The following is a 21,500-nucleotide window of genomic DNA, read 5'->3' as shown; positions in this document are numbered from 1 at the left end:
TATCTCAGCATATTCAGCAGTTTCAGCTATAAATCCAGTGTTGTTCATTTGTTGGTCATAATAACCTTCGTTATTGGGGCAACATAAATGTTCTTTTTGATCAAATTTAAAATTCAGTTAATTTCAGGCTTAAATTATCTTTCCTACCTCCATAAATTATTAGAAGTTCCTAATATCAAAAGGGCACAAAGGGGAATATGCAAACATTGATCAGTGAACAAGGTAACAAGACCCCATGCCCTTAGGTAGACGGTAAACCTTTCAAACTCCTTCATACCTGTAGAGATTTCTGTGATCTTGAGTTGGGTAAGCACCTTTAAAAAAGAAGAAGAAAATCCCCAATAATCCATAATTGAACTAATTAGAAATTAGTATCACTAATTTTGCAGACATTGTACTGGTCTTCATGACATACAAAATAAGAAAAAAGAGCAGACTGTTGTGTTTTGTGGTAGTTACCTATTTTGTAAGCTTTTTTGTCCAAAGAAAAGTTTGGAATTCTTGTGGAACAAATGTCTCAAATAAGATGCAGTATATTTGCATTTTTTTCCTTTGGCTTTCTTCTTGAAAGGAACAAAGCAGAGGACATGATTTGGATATGCTGAACAATCCACTGATAGAGCTACCTATAATTTATTATTAATGTTGCCTACTTGCAGATGAAGCAAACATATATTTTAAGTAGTGTGCACCAGGACATTGTTGTTCATCAATAAACCATAATGGAGCTGTCTGAATCTTTTCCAAACAAGTTGGAAGAGATCTAGATCTGTTACTTTTTCAAACTTGTTCACATGAGCTGAGATTGCAGTTTATCAAAAACAATGTCCCTGTTATTAGCAAAACTAATTTGAATTCTGGTACATTCACACACAATTCAGCATCTAGGTGTTTTACATTTGAAATGTTGTATTCTGCTTAAAAAGGATACTTGCTACAAAGTGCTCTTATGACCAATCCTTAGAAAGCTGTGTTAGCTTCTTAAAATATTGTTTCCAATAAAAAAACAATAGGGAAATAAGCAGAATTCATTTCTCCATACCATAATTTATAGATTTAACAATAAAGATAATGTGGAAAACAATTTGGCAACAATCTCTCATAAAATATTAAACCAGTGTGGCTCTAAATGGGGTTTTGGCCTTTGGGACTCACAATAAATCAAATTTTGATAAACCGGTCATTTGAGCTTTCTCATTGCAAATGCAAAAAAGGAGCTTTATAAATGTAAGAAAACTTAACTTGTTTGATACAAACTATGTCTTGTGAAGAGTTTAAAAGTTGCCATATAACCACCACATTAAACTCCATTTATAAGGACTTGCAATACTTTCCAAGTACAAGAATTAAATTTAAGTGGTATATTTAAAAAAAAAAAACTGGTTGCAATTTAATCTTTTTACCTCACCAGAGAAGCCAGCATATCCCAGCAGCACTGAAGCTGTACTTCAGCAAGGCTTGTTTATAACTACTTGGTGATGCCCAGCCAGGACCTTGCACTTCCTTCTCTTGAAACAGTCCAAACTATATTCCTAAAGGTTGTATTCCAGATAGCCCCCTGCATTCCAAATCTTGGAGTCTGGATCTATAATTAGCAATACATAGCTTTATTGCATTTCCTACATTAGATGATGCAAAACATACTTACCCTAAACATGTAGAAATGAAAGCATATTTGTTACTATTGTTCTTACAATTCTGGGACAATCCTAGTTTGAAAATTAGAACTCCTATTTTTTAAATCCTGTGGAAGCAGAGATATTAACACTTGAATCAGCTTATAACCAATCAAGATTTAAACGTATTTGCTTTGTGCAAGAGTTATTTTGATTGCCTGAAATACAGCAATATATTTAATCAAATATCTTTTAAATTTGCAATGTAAGCAAGGCGAGTCATCTAAAACTCTCAGGATTGTTATGGGGAATGGATGCTTTTAAATCTACAATATTTATAAAAGCTTAAAAACCATTCAAGTATAGATATTAATATTTACAAAAACTGGAGTAAACTAATATTTACAAAAACTGGTCAATAAAAAGTCAACGGTTGGGTTAAAAGAATATAAACCATGATTTAAGAGATTAATTCAAGCTATCATTTTTCGTGTGTTTATTGGTCCCTGAGAAAATATTTAAAAAGACTTCATTGGTCAACCTTATTCTGCAAATGCAAAATTGATAATGGGAACATACAAAATGGATATACCCTGCTATCTTTCCCTTTTAGTTTAATATCTGTATGTTTGTTAATATATTTGTTATAAAGTTCCTTAAGTTTGAAAGATACAGATGTATTTTTGAACTATATATGAAAAAAAAAACCGACAATGATTTGATGGCACTTAGTGTTAAAAATGGAATAGATCATTATATGAGAAACAAGGGATTCACAATTGATATAGCCGCGGAAAGACCACTGAAGCATTGGGGTGGGGGGAAGTGGGTCAAGGTTTTAATGACTTATTTAAAACACTAAGTAAATGTACCGTAGCTCTCTCTCATTTCCTGCTTTTTGTTCTCAAGAGTCCCTTTGCTACCATTTAGCATTTCCGAATAGGACACCCAGCAGGGAGCGCGCAAGTTCTTTTTCAATCGAATATATTAGCTCGATATGACGTACAATGCCGGCGACGGAGAGACAAAAACGGAATGCTTCACCTTGTGGTCGAAATACTACTGTAATTAAATGCTTGCATACTACGTAGAAGACATAAATGTTAGAGTGCTCTTGCCTCGTTTTTTCGAGCTCAGACTTCCGGGACAAATCTCTAATTTCTGTCTCTACAAGAGGAAGTGAAAACAATTCACTGAAATAGCATGGAAAAATCAAGTCTTAATAGACAGTGATCGCAGACCTTTGCATTTATCCAGGAGCAAAATATAATACTTCGCCCTAATTTACATTTTTAAAGTGTTTTTTTAAAAACATGTTGGTTTGATTGCATGGTTTTATTTTATAATTAGAAAGAGGCAGTCACCTAAAGACAAACGCGTTGACACAAGGTTTCCCAATCTTGGCAATTTTAAGATATGTAAATTTAAGCTTTAAGATTTCCCCTACCAATAGGATGGCTGGGGAATTCTGGGAGATAAGATCCATGCATCTAAATTTACCAAGATTGAAAAACACTACCATAAAGTAATTCACTCCTAACGTTATGATCTATTCTAGAGATAGGCTGGGTTGGAGTTCAGTTCAATCTCCTTACTGTAAAACAGCGCTCATTCTGAACACCATTAAACTCAGCACACTAGGCAGGTCAATCCACCTATTAAGTACACCTAGGCTTGATGGTCCAGGAGCCTTGTAAATAACTAATATACTTGTGTTTTTTCTTCTGTCATATCCAGTTTTCAGAGACTGTCTGGGGAAGTCCTTGCAATTTTCTTGGCAAGGTTTTTCAGAAATAGTTGCCATTGCCTCTTCCTAGGGCTGAGATGAAGTCAGTGGCTCAAGATCTCCCAGTTGGCTTTGTGCCGAAGGCAGGACTAGAACTCATGCCTCCTGAATTATAACCCAATGTTTACACCAATCTGACCCTCCTATATTAGTTACAGAACTTCAATTACAACTACTTTGTATAGCACACCCATCCTTAGAAACATCCACTCCTGCAGTGCATCAGTGCTTATAGCTGCCAGCCTACTATAGCTTATTCAACAAACCATAGTTAAATAAAGATGATTTATTCAGCTCATTATTGGTTTGCTTAAACATTTAAAATTTTATTTAGAGACTGCTTGACTCCAAAACCATTCTGAGCAGCTAACAAGTAAAAACCCAACTGATTAAAGAAAAAAAGAACAAGGCTGGAAAAGCAAGTCAAAGCAAAATCAATTACTGTATTTAAAAAAAAAGCTGGGGGGGGGGGAGGCTCCGTGATCGCACCTTGCGTGACAAAATAACTAGATCTTCAAACACCTCCTCTGAACAATGTAAGGATGGGACCCACACCAATTTTTAAGGAGGTCTCAACAGTTTCTCTGAGTTTCAATCGGAATGCGTAAAAAACCCTACCGAGATGTCTTTTCCAGTCTGTCGGCAACGATGCCAAAAGAGCCAGCGCGCACAAATATAGCCTAGGGAAAAATCCGGACGACACGAAAGCGAATGTACCCGTGTTTGTGTATCCTCCGCGAAGTTTGAAAGGCTCTGAAGTCTCCTCTACTTTGCTAGTTTAGATCTATGCTTGAAGGCGGAAGTGGCTGCTGCTGCAGCAGCAGCAGCAGCAGCAGCAGCAGCTTTCCAGCGAAGATGAAGCGCGCCCGGACGGTTAAAGTTTCTCCAGCCGCAGGGTGAGGATTGCGGTTGTGGGGATGTTCGTTGTTTGCCCATCTTCTCCTAAAGGGGTCTGGGGGGCTTCTGGCGGTTGCTTTGTTTCTTTGGTCCCGGAGCCAGATCGCTTTGCCTAGGATGATGTTTGTGGTGGCTCCTCCAAGAAGGGAGAGTTGCTGGAGCTCCAGCTGTGCCTGGGGGTACCACGTGTTTCGCCCTCAAAGCCCGCTTCCCCATTTTTCCCATTCTGCTGATCTGCTGAAAAAGCATCGGTAGCTTGAAAGCTGATTCGGGACAATTAAACGATTCAGGGCCAGTTTGATGAAGTGGTTAAAGGCACCAAGTTAGAATCCGGGAATTCTAGTTCTACATTTGACACAAAACTCCTTGGGTAAGGTGACCAGATTTTAACATTGGTAAACCGGGACAGCATTGACTGGGGAGGGGGGGGGGGTCTTGATTTAAAATTTGGTCTATATCCTTGCACCCCTAACCCTTTAGGGGAAAAAGCCCCAGGGGTCTTCAAACCTGACTGCTTTAAGACTTGTGGACTTCAACTCCCAGAATTCCTCCTCCAGTCATGTTGTGGCAACATCATCTGCGTGGATCTGCTCCATCTTCGGTTTTTTTCACCGGGGGCAGGGCTGCCGCTGAAGATGCCGACGAGCCCCTGCCGCCACCAGAATAACTGCTGCCTCCTCCTCCTCCTTCTCCTCCTCCTCCTCCTCCTCCTCCTCCAACAGCACCACCACATTTGCTGCCTGGCGGTGCAGCTGAGGTGAAGCTGCCAAAGCTCCCGCTGGCGCCTCCACCCATGGCAGCGGCGGCGGTGCCACCCCCTCCGCTCAGAGCACCTGAGCTGGGCCCTGAATTACCCCTGCTGCCTCTTCCTCCTCCGCCGTGCTTTTGAGAAGCCATGAGGCGTTTTTTTCCTGCTCCCGCCCCCTCCGTCGCCTTCCTACTGGTTCCCACGGCCTCATGGCTCCTCAAAAGCACGGCGGAGAAGGAGGGGGCAGGGGTAACGCGGGGCCCAGCTCAGGTGCTCCGAGCAGAGGGGGAGGCGCCGCTGCCATGGGTAGGGGCACTAGTGGGAGCTTTGGTGGCTCCACCTCAGCCGCAGCACCGGGCAGCAAATGTGATGGTGCTGTTGGAGGAGGAGGAGGAGGTGGTGGCAGCAGCAGTTATTTTAGTGGCGGCGGGGGCTTTGGGGGTTCACTTCAGCCGTAGCGCCAAGCGCAAGCGGCTAGGACTGGCTGCCCACAAAGGACCTCCCCAGGCTTGCTTTGCTGAACACAGGGTGACTGACAATAGTTTGAGAGGGCGCGGCCAGCACAAACTACTGTCAGTCGCTTCGCGCTCATCAAAACAAGCCCCAGCTTCCGGAGCCTGTGACAGTAGAAATCAATGTGCGGCAGTTGCAAACTGCTGCGTGGTGTTTTCTTGCCATGTGCGCAGCCGCGCACCTTACCAAAAATTGGGACTTTTTAAAAACGACGCGGGAAGCGGGACAAATTATTAAAAAGCAGGACTGTCCCGCCAAAAGCGGAACGTCTGGTCACCTTATCCTTGGGTGATCTTGGTCCAGACATTCTTGGGAAGGAGCAAGGAGGCCATGGCAAACCACTTCTGAAATATTGCCAAGAAAACTACAAGGACTAGTACAGTGGTTCCCAACCTTTTTCTGGCCATGCCCCATTCAAGCATCTCTAAAATCCTGATGCCCCCCCCCCCATGACATATAATTCTTACTTTACCTAAAAAGTGAACTCTATTCACACGGAGGAAGCCTAAAAGGCCATTAACTTGGTTTAAACAAGGTTCAAATTGCCCCCCTATGCGTTGGGAATACTGGACTAGTAGTACAGTCAGTCACCAGTAGTCAGCATTGACTCAAAGACACACACACACAGAAACGGGGATGACAGGCTAGTAATAAAACTTGGACAATTATGTTAACAGTAATAAACACTGCATTCTTAAGTACCAATGCCCTATAAACTGGCAAATTTCATTCAAGTTTCTCATCGTTCGTGATTTCACAGTTGATAACATTTCATCCCTCTTTTTATACCTTTCAAAAACCTTGGAGAAAATTATCAACAGTTAATGTTTTTGGATGCAGTTGTTTCCTGTAGTGAATCCTGACTGACTTGTTCTTTTTTAAATAGGAAAATATGTGGCAGGAATGCTGTTGCTGAATCAAGTGAAGATTATGTTGTGGGGCAAGTGGCTGGCAGCCTCTTTCAAAACAAATCTACAGCCTGCGATTCAGATGTCCTCCTACAACTCTTCAGTGCTCCTGGGGCTGAAAAACAGCCAATGTATGTTGCTGTGGCAAAAGTAAGTTAACTAATTTATGTTCTAAAATCGGTGTGACAACAGCCTCACGAAAATGCTGTTGACCTATGAACCAGTTTCAGACATATCTGAACAGAAGAATATATCTATAATCACAGTTGATTTCCAGTCTTCATAAAGCCCTGTTGCATCAGGGCCCCAGTTTTATGTAATCCATAGTTTATCATAAAATATAGATACAGTCATTAAGATCACCATCATAGACAGGAAGGGAGTAGACCTCTGTTTTTATATCACTGACCATTATAAAAGCTGGTATTCAAAGACTTCTTCCTCTAAATCACGGGTGTCCAACCTGTTGCTGTCACATGATGTATCACGCCATCTTTTTCCCTTTGTGGGGGTGGGGGTGGGGGTGTCCTATGCATGACTCATCCACCAGTTTGACACTCCTGCTCTAATTTGAAAGGTAGCTAGTGGTTGCTAATAGCCCAAACTGCCATTAAATTTTCCTTTCCTTTTAAAAATTAGCTTAGTGACACCTGTTGATAGTAAATCGCACAATTTGTGTATTATGTAAAGAACTTATTGGGCATATTTTCCATGCCATGAATGATTTCATATTATTTATTAATTTTATATGCTGCCTGTTTCACTATCCAAGCACCTCTGGGCAGCTTACAGTAGAATTAAAGTAAAGATATAAAATATTAAAAACAATAAAACCATTAGACATCATTGGATTAAGTACACATCAGTGGTGGCTTTCAAAAATTTTTAGAACCTCTTCTGTAGGTGTGGCCTTTGTGGGAGTGGCTTGCCAGCCCTGTGACCAAATGGGAGTGGCTTGTTGGCCATGTAACAGTGGGCGTGGCCAACTTGTACAATGTGGTGAAACTCGTAACAACGCTCTTGCTTAGCAACCAAAATGTTGGCTCAGAAACTCTGGCATTTGAAGCACGCAAGTCTTAAGGCTGTCAAGTTACAAGACCCTTGCACCCCTAACCCTTTAGAAAAAAAAACCCAGGGGTGTTCAAACTTGACAGCTTTAAGACTTGTGGACTTCAATTCCCAGAATTCCTCCTCTCGTTCTTCATCTTGATGATGTGCGGACGGGCGGGGGGAGGGAGCTGGAACCAGCTCTAAATGGCACTGTAGATTTGTGGAACCTCTTCTATAGAAGAGGTTAGAACTGGCAGGAACCCACCCCTGGTAAACATGGTACTTAATTGGTACAATATGGAGGTGGAACCTTCTCTCTTAGTCCAGCAACCACTTAGAGATATAAATGCCCCATCAGGTGTTTTATGTCATTTATATACTTTCACCATGTATTCTTTATCTGCCTTCTAACTTTATAACACTCTTTTTAGGTGTAACACCTAATCATAGCCCTTCCAAATGTAGTCTCATCTTTGAGAGGTCATATAAAGTCATTATTATATTGCCTGTTGTACATTCATTTCCCTTAATGATGCCAAAATGACATTTGCTCTTTTTAGATCACTATAGCTGCCCTATATGACTGTGACTCAGCTTGAAAAATTAAGCAGAATTGGACCTTGTTGTGAGTGGAAGAGCACTTGGCTATAGGCTCTAAGCTACATTGGGAAGTTGAAAAAACATCCCAGAAGAAAATAATAGCAAGTCTCTCCCATATTGTTGCTAAGAAAATTATACAAATATGTTCACGAGGCCTCGGGATTGAAGCTTGTTTTGAAGGAGATTGCCTTAGAATAGCTGCACACTGGGTTAACTTTTTTGACTTGTACACCCTGATCCCCAAATCCCTTTCATGATCAGTCACTGTCAGTTGAGATGCCATGGAAGTATAATGGTGTTTGGATTTTATGTGCTAATATGCATCACTTTGCCCATTTTGTGTCTCCCATTTTCATGCCTACTTGTCCACTTTGGAAAAATTGGTGCTGTTCACATTATTTTTTTTCTTTCTCATTTTACCATTCATAAATAATTTTTATCAGAAAATTTGATTGCTACAGTATTCACTTCCTAGTCCAAATTGTGTATTAACAAATTTAAAAAAATACTCAATCCAGTTCCAATCTCTGCTACAATATAGGACAAGAATTCCATAATTGCACTTGGAAAACATGTTAGAATATAAAATATAGGAATTTGAACTGGTTCTTTACAATACCATTAGGTCTTTTTCATTCACTCTAAACCTTGTTTAATAATTTTTATAATTGCTGCTTTAAAATTCAATTTAAAAAGGCTTTTTAACCTAAATTGAAAGTTATGTTCTTGGAACTCTTCTTCACAGTTTAATTCCAAGATTGTGATTTATGATTGAAATTGTAATAATGCTTTCAAAAGTCATGTAACTAGATCCTTATCCCAAATTCTATAAATAGAAATGAATTGGAAATTGAAATATCTCTGTTTAAATGATTGGGCTCTTTCGGTTCTTCATTTAGTAGCTTTAGTAAGACAAGAAACTAGCCTAAAGTTGGCTTTCTGCCTATTAGGCATCTTACTAAATTGAAATTAATTAAAAGTGGTTGGTTCTAAGTGCTCCAATACTTTCTTAGGCTCTGTCACATAAAGGAAAATTTAACTAGGTAACTTAATATCTTATCATGTCTTCCTTTTCTAAAAAAAACAAAAATGCATGTACTTTTTAGTACAGAGACCTAGAACAGAAGGACCACAGATACAGTCCTCGTTTTTATGACTTGAATTGCTTTCCATACATGTTTCTCCCTGTCCGATTTGGGGGATTTTAGACCATTGTGATAATTGGACTTTAATAAAAGATGGGCCCAGATTCCATTTTACTTCCATCTGATAGAAGATCTTGGCTACTATTCTTAGGTGCAACAATTAACATGAGCAATTGTCCAGTTTCCATTTATAAGGTATACAATCTGGAATGCTATGAGGCATTAGTAACTAGCAAATTTGCCAAATTTAGCAAAACTATATGCGAATATTCTCACCTTCCTGAGATTGTGTAACACTTTAATCTTTCATGTTTGACTGTGTATTGATTTTAAAAGGAAAGTAAAAAACGCAACCATAAGGAAGAGGAAAGTGTCACAGAAATTCAAGATTCATCAACTAAAAGACAGCCTTTTAAAAAAATGAAGAAATCTAAGAAAGATACCTCTCTAGCAAATGAAGCAGTAGCAAACAGGTAAATGAAAAACTATACAGAACATTTGTTATGTATTATATTTAATTTCACATATTGGTTAGTTACTGTCTGGGTCCTAAGGAAAGGGCAGATTAGCAGGTTAAAAATGTAGCATGCCTCTTAAAAGACCCTATTGTTATTAAAATAAATATAGGTAGTCTTCAACAATTGAGCCCCAAATCTGTGGCTAAGTGAGACATTTGTTAAGTGAGTTTTGCCCCATTTATGACATTTCTTGTCACAGCTGTTAAGTGAATCACTGCAGTTGTTAAATTACTAACAGTTGCTAAGTGGCTTCCCGTTGACTTTGCTTGCAAAAGGGATCACATGACCCCAGGTCGCTGCAACTGTCATAAATATGAGTCAGTTGCCAAGAGTCTGAATTTTGATCATGTGACCATGGGGAGGCTGAAATGGTAATAAGTGTGAAAAACAGTCATAAGTCAATTTTCAGTGCTGTTGTAAACTTTGAATGGTCACTAAATCAACTGTTGTAAGTCAAGCACTGCATGTGTGCTGTATTCTAGCTGAAAATGATTGTCAGCCTTACCAGATAATCAGACTAATTTGACTTCATCGTAAAGCTACATTAACAGAATCTTACAAATCTGAAAATAGAATTGTCTCACCAACTCCTTTCCACATTGATAACTAGAGAGGATCTCTCATGAACCTCTAGCTTTGCCCACTATGCAGCTACGGGCTATGTTTCCTCTTATATGACCATTCCTTACTCCAGGGGTCCCCAACTACTGGGCTGGGGCCTATTCACAACTGGGCCGTGAGCTGGTATACATATGCTGTTGTGCTGCTTGACTTGTGTGAGCAGCGAGCTGGCAAAATGCACATAGTTTGACTCAGAGCAGCTGGGCAGCAAATGCAGCTACGCTTGCATTCAAGCTGTGTATGCATGAGTGTGTGTGCCAGCCTGCTGCTTGAGCAGCCTGATTCCCCTCGCCCATCCGGGCTGCCAAGCTGCAAAGTTTGGGGACCGCTGCCTTAGGCAGTATCTTTACCCAGTTTCCCAAGGTCATTCTCACATACCATTACAGTGATAACGCCTCATGACAATTCTGTTTGTAACATGAACTGTCTCTTAAGACAGTACTTTGTATGATTATTTAGAAATAAATCTGATAAGAAGGACTTAGTTACTAGTAAGTATGTGTCATGCTAAAAATTGTAGCAATGGTTTTTCTGTGTTTCCTTTTTCCTCAAAGCTTGTTGATTGCATGTTAGTTAAATAATCGTAATTGCATGCTTTTAATGTAGATAATTGCAATCTCTCTAGAACCGATATTTGTCAGTGAAAAGTTAGTCTTCAAATGCTGATTTTTGTGTGTGACTGTGAACACATACAATTATTTACATATGCTCAGTTTAATAACTTGGTTATAAATTTCTTGTCAAGGAAATGTGATTTGGCTCATGCAAGTGAAGCAGAAGCAGAAGTAATACAAATGAAAAATAAGGCTACCAAACTTTTTCCAACCTCAGAGGAAGCTGCTCAAATGAAAAAAAAGAAAACTCAAGTTAATCTGGCTAAAGAAAAGTTAAAGAACAAGAGGACTCTTTTTGTGGGGAATTTACCTGTTTCTTATACAGCACAAGTGAGTAACTATGATAGCAGGATATTTGTACTTTCTTTAAAACAACAGATTATTTTAAGCATTTTTTAAAACGTTACATTAATAAATAAGTGCCTATCACTGTTCCGTTCTCGTATAAACAACTTTAAGCAAAATACAGAAAAGAAGTAAAATGTTGTGTATCCAAAAATTTAAAACATAAGTTAAAGAAAAAGAAATATAACTGATTTAATTTACACCATCATCACCATTCAGCTAATACAGTTAATCCTTGACCTATGCAACTGGGACAACAATTTCCACAATTGGGGCCAAACTTTCTGTTGCTGAGAAAGGTGATTGTTTATTTATTTATTTTATTTATTTCTTGGATTTCTAAACCGCCCCCTCTCCCAAAAAGGGACTCGGGGCGGTGTACACTCAGATAAAATGCAGGTAAAATACATGAATAACAATATAAATAGTATAAAAACAATTAAATACTAAACATTTAGATGGAGGAGAAGAGACTGTACAAGAAATAAATATGCTATGGAAACCCTAAAAAACATCCCCAATTAAAATACCCAAACCCAGTTAAAATATATCCCCGGGAGACAAAACTAAGAGAGTGCCAGGCCAGCTGATTGAAACAGGTGAGTTTTTAATTTTTGACGGAAGGAGCGGAGGTCGGTGGTGGTTCTGATGTCGGGGGGGGAGGTCATTCCAGAGGGTTGGGCCCATCACAGAGAAGGACCTACTCCTAGGTGTCACCCGCTGGCATTGCCTAGCGGACGGCACCAGGAGGAGTCCCTCCCTGTGTGAGCGGATTGGTCGTAGGGACGTGTGTGGTAGGATGCGATCCTGCAGATAACTAGGTCCTATGCCATGGAGCGCTTTAAAGATGGTAATCAATACCTTGAAAGTGAGTTGTGCCCAATTTCACGCCATAGTCGTTAAGCGAGTCACTGCAATTATTAAGAGAATAACACTATTGTTAAGCAAATCTGGCTTCACCCATTGACAGTGAAAATTGCAAATGGTGATCAAGTGATCGTGGAATGCTGTAATCATCATAAATTCATGCCGGTTGCTAAGCGCTTGGATTTCGGTCACGTGACCATGGGGATGCACGACGGTCATGAGTGAGAGGGCAGGTTATAAATCACTTTTTTCAGTGTCGTCATGACTTTGAACAGTAGTTAAACAAATGATTTTAAATCAAGGACTACTTTTGCTCTGAATACTTAATTCATTAATTACATTTCTGATTGTCTTCTGCCACAGGGCGAAATTGTTCAGTATGATTCTATCTCACCCTCCACTTTATCTCTGCAGCATGTTGCTCTGGATCATGTGATTTTATGAATGTTTGGAGAGTTGCATTTGAGTCTCTGCTTCTGATCCAATAATATAGATGTGGCTTGCATGTATTGACCTTCACTGATGAAAGCAAAGAGCTTCACATTTGCTACCCACAACATGGACAATGTTTTGCAGTCTGAATCTGTTAATCCAGCGGCCCTCAACTTTTGGGCACTGGGGACCAGTTCTCTGGAGAGAGATTTTTCTGTGGACCAGAGAGGATGTGATTTTGTGTGCTTCGCATGTTTGTGTGGCCCACTTACTGGCATGCCGCGGCCTGCTACTGGTCTACAGACTTGGGGTTGGAGACCCCTCATTAATCTATAACCATAATATTGTGCTGGCCTATTGATTTTGTAAAGCACATTTTGTTGTGAGTAATTACCCTATTTCCCCAAAAATAAGACCTCCCCAGATAATAAGCCCAATCAGGATTTTTAGCGCATGTGCTAAAATAAGCCCTCTCCCCCAAAATAAGCCCTCCCTGAAAATATTTAAACGCATGTGCAGCCCCGCCATTTCCTCTGGTTGCCTGCCACACAAACAACATGAGGTGAGGTGAGGCCAAAGGGGGCGGAAAGAGAGGGGGGAACATGCCCTATGCAATCCACACACCCTTACCTAATGGCCGCTCCCGCAACCCTAGCCAACGCGCCTCTTGTGTCACGCTAATGGCTGCTGCAAAAGGAGCGGCAGGGCCAGCGACGTGCAACACAGCAGCAGCAGCCATGAGTTGAGCATACTCGCTGCCTCCTGCACCTCAAAAATAATAAGACCTCCTCGAAAATAAGGCCAAGCGCTTATTTCGGGAGTCAAAAGAAAACAAGACCCTGTCTTATTTTTGGAGAAACACAGTATGCATAGAGAAAGAGGGTAAAGTATTTTATGTAGAGTTTTTTTGTGTTACTCTTTTAACTTAAAAAGAAACCCCGTTACCTTTGTATACTGTTTTTGTTTTGATTTAATCTTTAATAATTCTGCAAAAAAAACCAACTACTACTAATTTTTATTGTATCCTTTAGTCATTGGTCAAATAGATATTATTTAGAGTTCCCGGTGTTCCATTCATTGTATATGGATTAAGTGTTTGCTGCTGTTTCTCAAACACTAGTATACGTCTTGACCTAATAAAATTATACCTCTTTGAATTTAGATGCTGAAGTCATTTTTCAAAGACTATGGACAGATTGAATCAATTCGTTTCCGTTCTTTGGTATGTTATTTACTTCATTTTGTGATTCTTTACTAGTAAATAATTTCAGTTTCTGGCTTGCACCAAAAGTGTACCATATATGAATAGTCCTTGACTTATGACTGTAATTGGGACCAGAAATCCAATCATAAGTCATTATAGTCATAAATTGAGGCACCCATGTGACGAAGTAATTTTTCAGTCTTTTTTTTTCCCCAGCAGCAGTCATTAGGCAAATATCACAGTGTTTAAGCATATGTTGTGGTTGTTAAGTGAATGCCATGGGTTGTTAAGCAAAGCCAGTCATTTAAATGGTTTTTGTTGGAAACCAAATAATGTTGAATATTTAAGTAGGCTAGGTGGAACTTCTTCCTCTATAGGGGCACACTGCTGAGGAATAGCCTCTCATTGAAAATCAAGCTTGCCCTCTCTCTACTGGCCTTTGGAAGCTATTAAAATACAAATTAATGTGGAGAAAATTGTCATGAATTTGTTAGTTTATGGTGCCGTGTCTTTCATTTCATTCTTCTTTATTGATAGGCATTTCTACTGATATGTTACATCGATGTTTAAATTATCATTTCATTGAATTTGTTATAAGCCAGTGAGCCTATTGATTGTGGTTGGGTGTAAAACCAGCATATTAATTTAATTTGGTCAGCTGCTAAATATATTTTAGTATGTAAGATAATTCAATTCTGTTTCTAAGAAACCATCTCAAATTTCATAATTGATTATGATGTAAAACTAGCAAATTAATGTAATTTGGCTAACTGCTAAATGCATTATATAAGAGTACGTAAGACAATTCAATTGCTTCTAAAAGGTCGCCTCAAGTTTTATGGTGGTATGAAAAGTATGTATAGAGTTTCATGTGGAATGACAGATTACTGAATAACATAAATACTACATTGTTTTAAACAACTCGGTTCTTTTCATTAGCATTTTTCTCAACGTAATCTTTCATCAATTGGCTCCAAATTAACATGTTTGGAAGATACAAATTCCTTGTTTGAACTCTATTATTTTAATTCTCTTTTTACTGACCCTTATGAAAAGATTACCAATAGGTCTTCTGCTTGTTGATTTTCTGTCTGTGTAATACTTAACATTAAATGACTGCTGCTAGTAGGATCATACTGTATTTATTAGACAAATGGAGAAGCAGATAAGGAGGAACAGGAGAATACTGTGTCTAGGAGATGTGCATAATTTAACCAAAAATTATTGGTTGCAAAAGTTGGCTTGAAACTCAACATTAAGAAAACTAAGATCATGGCATCCGGTCCTCTCAATTCCTGGCAAATAGATGGGGAAGAGATGGAGGTAGTGACAGATTTTACTTTTCTGGGCTCCAAGATCACCACAGATGGGGACTGCAGCCAAGAAATTAAAAGACGCTTGCTCCTGGGGAGGAAAGCTATGGCAAATCTAGACAGTATACTAAAAAGCAGAGACATCACCCTCCAACAAAAGTGTGAATAGTCAAGGCTATGGTTTTCCTAGTTGCAATGTATGGCTTTGAAAGTGGGACCATAAGAAAGGTTGAGCGCCAAAGAATTGAGGCCTTTGAACTAAGGTGCTGGAGAAAATTCCTGTGAGTCCCTTGGACTGCAAGACGATCAAACCGGTCAGTCCTAGAGGAGATCAACCCTGACTGGTCTTTAGAAAGCCAGATCCTGAAGATGTAATTCAAATACTTTGGTCACCAAATGAGAAGGAAGGACTCACTGGAGAAGAGCCTAATGCTGGGAAAGATTGAGGGCAAAAGAAGAAGGGGACCACAGAGAATGAGATGACTGGATGGAGTCACCGAAGCAGTAGATGTGAGCTTAAATGGACTCCAGAGGATGGTAGAGGGCAGGAATGCCTGGAGGAACATTGTCCATGGGGTCGCGATGGGTCAGACACGACTTCACAACTAACAACAACAAATAATTTCCTTCCATCGTTTCTTTGTGAGTTCAGGATAGATCTCCAACAGCACATTTAACCTTGGACTTGGCAGGAAGTCAGCAGTGTAATATAAGAAAATGTTATTTTTCCCCCAGGCAAAGAAAGAGAGGAAATGTTTGCATACCGTCTTCTCAGTTGAAGGCTTTGTTCCAGGCTGCTTCATTATGAGAGGGAGTGTGTGTGTGTGTGTGTGTGTGTGTGTGTGAGAGAGAGAGAGAGAGAGAGAGAGAGAGAGAGATTGAGATTAGTGCTATAAGATGAATGCTAGCGTGGCTAGAAATGTTTATCCAGTTTATCTCTCCTGTCGGTGTTTAAAGAAAATTGCAAATGTTCATGATATTGCTAAATAACACCTACTTAATAATATATTATTTTTTCTCTTTTAAGATTCCAGCAGAAGATGCAATATCCAAAAAAATGGCTGCTATAAAGTATGTATTGTAATTTCTTCATGAGAATAGATGTACAGGTTATACTTTGTTGATTCTTATATTGGGGCTATTACATCTTGGCTTTAAAAATCTGGATGATCACTAGATAGCTGCAAATAAATATTTTTTTTAAACGTCTAGTTCTTTGCTGCCATTTAATTATGTTGCTGGTAATGTTTTTTTGCAGCCTGGGTCTGTTAGCCCTAATTTAAAATAAAATGCTTATAACAGAAAATACTGATGTATCATACTAGTGCATTTTGCTTATATCAGGGCATCCTTCAGCTATTCTGGGCCAAAGTAAAAATTGAAATTAGCTTTGCAACATGTAACCTTACTTTTGCAAATTATAGTAAAGTTTTAATTGTAAAACTGGAACAGACCTGGTGCAAATAACAGCCCCTTCAAATGCTAACTATTGAATTAAGAAATGGCCCTGTTCCTTGACCATAGCACAATTGAGTTATTTATATTTCTTTATATTATGAGAAATTGTAACTAAAAGAGTAACAGAAGTTTACTCTGTGGATTATAGAAAGCCACCTGTGGCTTTTCAATTTGCTGGGGAAATCCTGTAGTAGTTCAATAAAATCTGGATAGCTGTAGACTCTCCATGGTTGAGCTGTAATCTGGATTCAAGAAATTATAATGTATTCCTTAGAAAACGTATCTTACCTCTTAATTCTGAATTTAAACAGGATTTAAATTTAAAAGTTTTGTAGCAAATCCTAAATTCAGTTACGACTAGTGTCCCAATGCATAAAAGTTCATCTTTATGTGATAATGTAACCTTCAATTATATAATATAGAATATAGCAAATATTATGGTTTCTTTTTTCCTTTAGGCAAAAACTACACCCTAATATGAAATACGTTAATGCTTATGTTGTTTTCAAGGAGGAATCTGCAGCAAATAATGCCTTAAAATGGTATGTATTTTTTTAATTACCACATTAAGATATCAGTCTTAATTATTAAATACTATTTACAAAATAAACAATGTTCAAATCAAATTTAGTGGTAACTTATATTATTACTTCCTTTTTTACGGTTTCATAGTAATGGAACAGAAATTACCAGTGGATTCCATATCAGAGTTGACCTTGCTTCAAAATCTACTTGTGTAAGTAATTCAAACGCTATCCCAAAGGTGCTTTTTCAAAAGGCAACTTCAGAACTGAAGAAGCTTCTTGGATGAGAAACGAAACATCTTCAAGGAAAAACAAACTTCAGTTGTTTTTTGAAAAGTACCTTTGGGACAACCATGACATGATTTAGAATCTCCATAGACATAATTCAAATACTATATATCTTTTTCTAGCTTTTTCTTTAAGTCTCTGAGTCAGTTCTTTTTGTTGTTTGTTTTGCAGCATGATAACAAAAGATCAATATTTGTAGGAAATCTGCCTTATGGTATGTATTATAATTTAATGTTAATCGATTCAAAACAAATGTACATTACTTTGGTAGAAAATTATACATTTGCAGATTAATGGAGTGAGTATATCTGTAAAGATGTTAACAAACGTAAATGCAAAAGACTGGTTTAAAATTAACATTAAGTCACACCTTCAAACCAGAATGTCTCAGCTTACTTGTTTCTTTTAGTCCCAAGCTGCATTTTGTTTTTGTAAGTTCTTGATTTATAATTATGTATAAACATAATGTATCTACAAATGCAGATAAAGCAAAAAAAAAAAGGTGCTTTGAATTGGTAAATTTGTAACCTAATTCATGAAGTATGCCATAATAGCCTAACTAAAACATAAGTAAGGGATATAGAGCTATTTCCTTGTCAATACTGTCCCAACAGTCTTAATCTTTCTTTTAAGCAGATAGAGGTGGCAACCATATTTGTATCTGTTTAAAAAAGAATAGAAACTTTAAATAGTAATAGAAATGTGGTCATGTCGCTAAAATGGTTGTGTTTTAATAGCTGCACATTTATAAAAGATGTTGTATTTACAGAAATTGATGATGAGACTGTAAGAAATCACTTTTTGGAATGTGGAAATGTGACAGGTGTACGAATTGTGAGAGATCGAAGCACAGGCATCGGCAAAGGATTTGGTTATGTTCTATTTGAGGTATGTTAGTTACTCAACGGCTGCAATAACAAATTTACCATGGCTTTAAATCATAACTATATTGGTTATTTAATCTAGCATTCAGTATTGCACTCAGGGGATAGCAACACAGTAAAACTTCATGGTAAACAATTAGGAATAATTAAGCATCTCCTAAATAATTCATTGAAACTGCATCAAACTCCACTAATACCCATATCTAGACATCTCCCTTGTAACTTCACAAAGAGAGCACTAATCATCAAGTATTTACATGAATCTTGCACACTTACTCCACTCACAAAGATAGTAATCTTCTAAATTGAGAAAAACTCAATTTAGTAAAAGGGGTACATTTGTGGGTGTAAATCAGTCATCAGTAATGTTCTCCCAGCAATAAAGGATAATCTGGGAATTGAATGCTCAATAAGTTAGCTATTACTTTACTGTCTGTTGAAAGAACGGCAGTAATTAAAAATCTGGCCATTAAAAATGACGAGATGGGTATGCCACTCTGTTCCTGGAATGGCACAAATCAGCAAAGTGTTGAAAACAGCAGGCAATGCTATAATAGAACACTAATTTTCAAATCATTCATTTAACAGCTTATTTCATTCTTTCTCACTTTTTGCACATTTACCCTTAACCTGCAGTGTAACCCAAAGCATGAATACTTTGCATGGTTATCAATCGATCATTTGGGGAAAATAGGGGAGCAAAATCGCCATCCTTTCATTTGCAGTAATCAAGAATAGCATTAGAAGAGAGTTCTCCTGTGTTGTTTCTTGTGACAACTATAGCTAATGAGTCTGAACAGCAAAACTGATTCATAAGGTAATGATACAAATCCTTCTTGTACATAGTTGGATTTCCCAATGGATATGCTATGCTTGAAATTAAAGGGCAGTTATTAGAGTAGAATGTGGCATTAAGTGATCGGAGGAGTGCTTCCTTGAAGGAATTACTTTTCGTCTTCTTACTGTGTACGGTGCAGAGGTGCTCTGAAGTGTCCCTTACCCTCCAAATCATGGGTGTCAAACTCGCCATGTCACGTTGCCATCACATGTCTTGTGACATTTTTCCCATTCACAGAGCTGGGGTGGGCATGGCCTGCACGTGATGCATCCGGCCCGTGGGCCACCAGTTTGACACCCCTATTCCAAATCATCTGTTAAGAATGCAAGGGGTTGTATTGTGATGAGGAAATAGCCCTCCCCTTCTCAGTCCATGTAAGAGGAATTTTATGAGTTGCTTTTTTTCTCTCCTTAAAGACCATAGATGCTGTACACCTTGCTCTGAAACTAAACCAATCTGAATTACAAGGAAGAAAGCTAAGAGTGCAACATTGTGTAAAAAGAGAGAAAGAAGAACAGAAGAAATCAAACAAAAATGCAAAGAGCTCTGTTCGATTGAAATACACAAAGACTACTTCTCTAAAAAAACCAGAAGGATCTTCTAATTTTTTTGTTGGTGAAAAGGCAGACCCAGGGAAAAAGAGCAAAAAAGCCAAATCAAAAAATAGCATGAAAATGAGAAAACCCAAATGATAACAGTATTAAGATATATTTGTAATGTTAAGATGCTTTTAAATAAAATTTATCACATAGAAAATCTTTTGGATTTCTTACATATTTTATCTCCATTTTCACAATTTAGAAGCTCATCTAATTTGCAAAGGTAACATTGGAAGATAAATTAAAAACGTCACACTAGAAATTTATGACTATTTTAATATATTTCATCTATTATCCATATGATGTAAATAAATACCAGAAAGCCTTTCTTAAAGGGTTCTAACAACAGACAATTAATTATTTACAAGTGTGTTCTTTGTAATGTTTATTTGTCCTTTCTGTTAAATATGTGTACATTAACATAAATACGTTGGAAAGTGGTTTATAGTTTACACTGGACAATTTTAAATTATTTCATGTTGGCCCTGTTTTTTGGAATACCGTGGTACAAAAGTACCTGCAGTATTTGGTTATGTGCTAATTGCTATTGGTAATTAGGGTGCAGGTCTTTCTATGTATTCAATAATAGATATTTTTTATGATAACCTGGCCATTTGTTGATCTAATCTGATTATCCCCAACTTTCACATTGCTGGCTGTGATGTTATGTAATTATATATTCTTTTGAAGAGATTGTGTAGGGAATAAATGCTATTTAACTCAGCCTTCATTTAGTATCTAATACTGCAGCTTTCAAATCTTTGAAAAGTATTGTTGTACAATATCAACAAGTATTTCTTTCGAGGTTGAACTGAAGTTGAACAAATGCAAAAGAGAATTTATTCAACTTCCAATCAGATATGGGAAGTTTTGTGAATCCTCAACAGTCATCAATATTTTTTCTTTTACACAATATTCTTTTACTATTCTTACATGAATTATATTAACATTATTTGATTACAGATTATTCTGATAGTGATTTAATGGTGTCAGAATTCTAAGATTAGATATTTTCCCCCATGGAAAAAAACAGATTATACCTATATTAATTGTCTTTTTCAAACCCTGTATTTAATATCTAGTTGCCGCTTTTTATTCATAACATGAAGAAAGCAGGCAGCTTGTAGTAGGGTTTCCTTTTATTGTAATTGCTATGAGGGATCAGGGTATTCTAATAAAATGTATGTCTCGGGGTTTATAAGAAAGCGTAAAATTATGGCCTGGTTCTGACAAAACTAGAATAGGTTTCTCTGTTCGCTCACATTAGTCTGCTCCAGTTTATCACTGATGATAGATACTGAAAAAAAATCATTCAGCATTAATTTCGACTTAATGCTGATAGACGGCAATGGGTTGATTTGCACGATTTCTGTCCAAACCAGTTCCATAGACAATTAACCACGAGATCAAGGATCTTGGTGTTCTCATCTCAAATGATCTAAATGCCAGAGCTCACTGTAATAGCATTGCCAAAAAGGCATTAAGAGTCGTTAATCCTCCGAAATTCTTCTCTGGTAATATTGTACTGCAAACTAGGGCATACAAAACCTTTGCTATAACAATTCTCAAATACAGCTCATCCGTCTGAAATCCGCACTGTATATTGGACATTAACACAATTAAGCGAGTCCAGAGGTATTTCACGAGAAGTGTACTCTGCTCCTCTGCTCGCAACAGAATACCTTATGCCACCAGGCTTGAAATTTTGGGTTTGGAGAATCTAGAACTACTG

General features: G+C 38.0%; 1 protein-coding gene and 1 long non-coding RNA gene across 3 annotated transcripts; one reads left to right on the top strand and one right to left on the bottom strand.

The window, feature by feature from the left end:
• Positions 1-99: 99 nt before the first annotated feature.
• On the bottom strand, positions 100-4,144 carry LOC309387058. Of its 2 annotated transcripts, none has more exons than XR_014174531.1 (4): positions 4,021-4,144; positions 2,489-2,783; positions 1,404-1,585; positions 100-314 (listed from the first exon to the last, which is right to left on the bottom strand). It is a non-coding gene; the product is annotated as an uncharacterized lncRNA (long non-coding RNA). The 2 variants fall into 2 exon arrangements; XR_014174532.1 differs by having other exon boundaries at positions 1,409-1,585.
• RBM34 (RNA binding motif protein 34) lies at positions 4,032-20,393 on the top strand. The gene is made up of 11 exons (XM_081943173.1): positions 4,032-4,298; positions 6,447-6,618; positions 9,600-9,736; positions 11,148-11,346; positions 13,823-13,882; positions 16,205-16,248; positions 17,094-17,177; positions 17,308-17,371; positions 17,619-17,661; positions 18,217-18,335; positions 19,586-20,393. The coding sequence occupies exons 1-11, from the start codon at positions 4,189-4,191 to the stop codon at positions 19,859-19,861; spliced, it is 1,308 nt and encodes a 435-aa protein (XP_081799299.1). The 5' UTR covers positions 4,032-4,188; the 3' UTR covers positions 19,862-20,393.
• The last annotated feature ends 1,107 nt before the right edge of the window (positions 20,394-21,500 follow it).

Source organism: Natrix helvetica (assembly GCF_964273705.1).
Source record: "Natrix helvetica genome assembly, chromosome: 2".
In the NCBI taxonomy this organism is placed as follows: Eukaryota; Metazoa; Chordata; class Lepidosauria; order Squamata; family Natricidae; genus Natrix; species Natrix helvetica.
Note: the sequence above shows the minus strand (reverse complement) of the source record. Positions and strands in the feature narration are given on the sequence as shown.

Bases quoted from the DNA above. Each gene is read 5' to 3' on its own strand.
- RBM34 (XM_081943173.1), top strand. From the start codon at position 4,189: ATGCTTGAAGGCGGAAGTGGCTGCTGCTGCAGCAGCAGCAGCAGCAGC. The intron at 6,619-9,599 runs GTAAGTTAACTA...TGATTTTAAAAG, and splicing joins TGTATGTTGCTGTGGCAAAA to GAAAGTAAAAAACGCAACCA. The intron at 17,372-17,618 runs GTAAGTAATTCA...TTTGTTTTGCAG, and splicing joins TTGCTTCAAAATCTACTTGT to CATGATAACAAAAGATCAAT.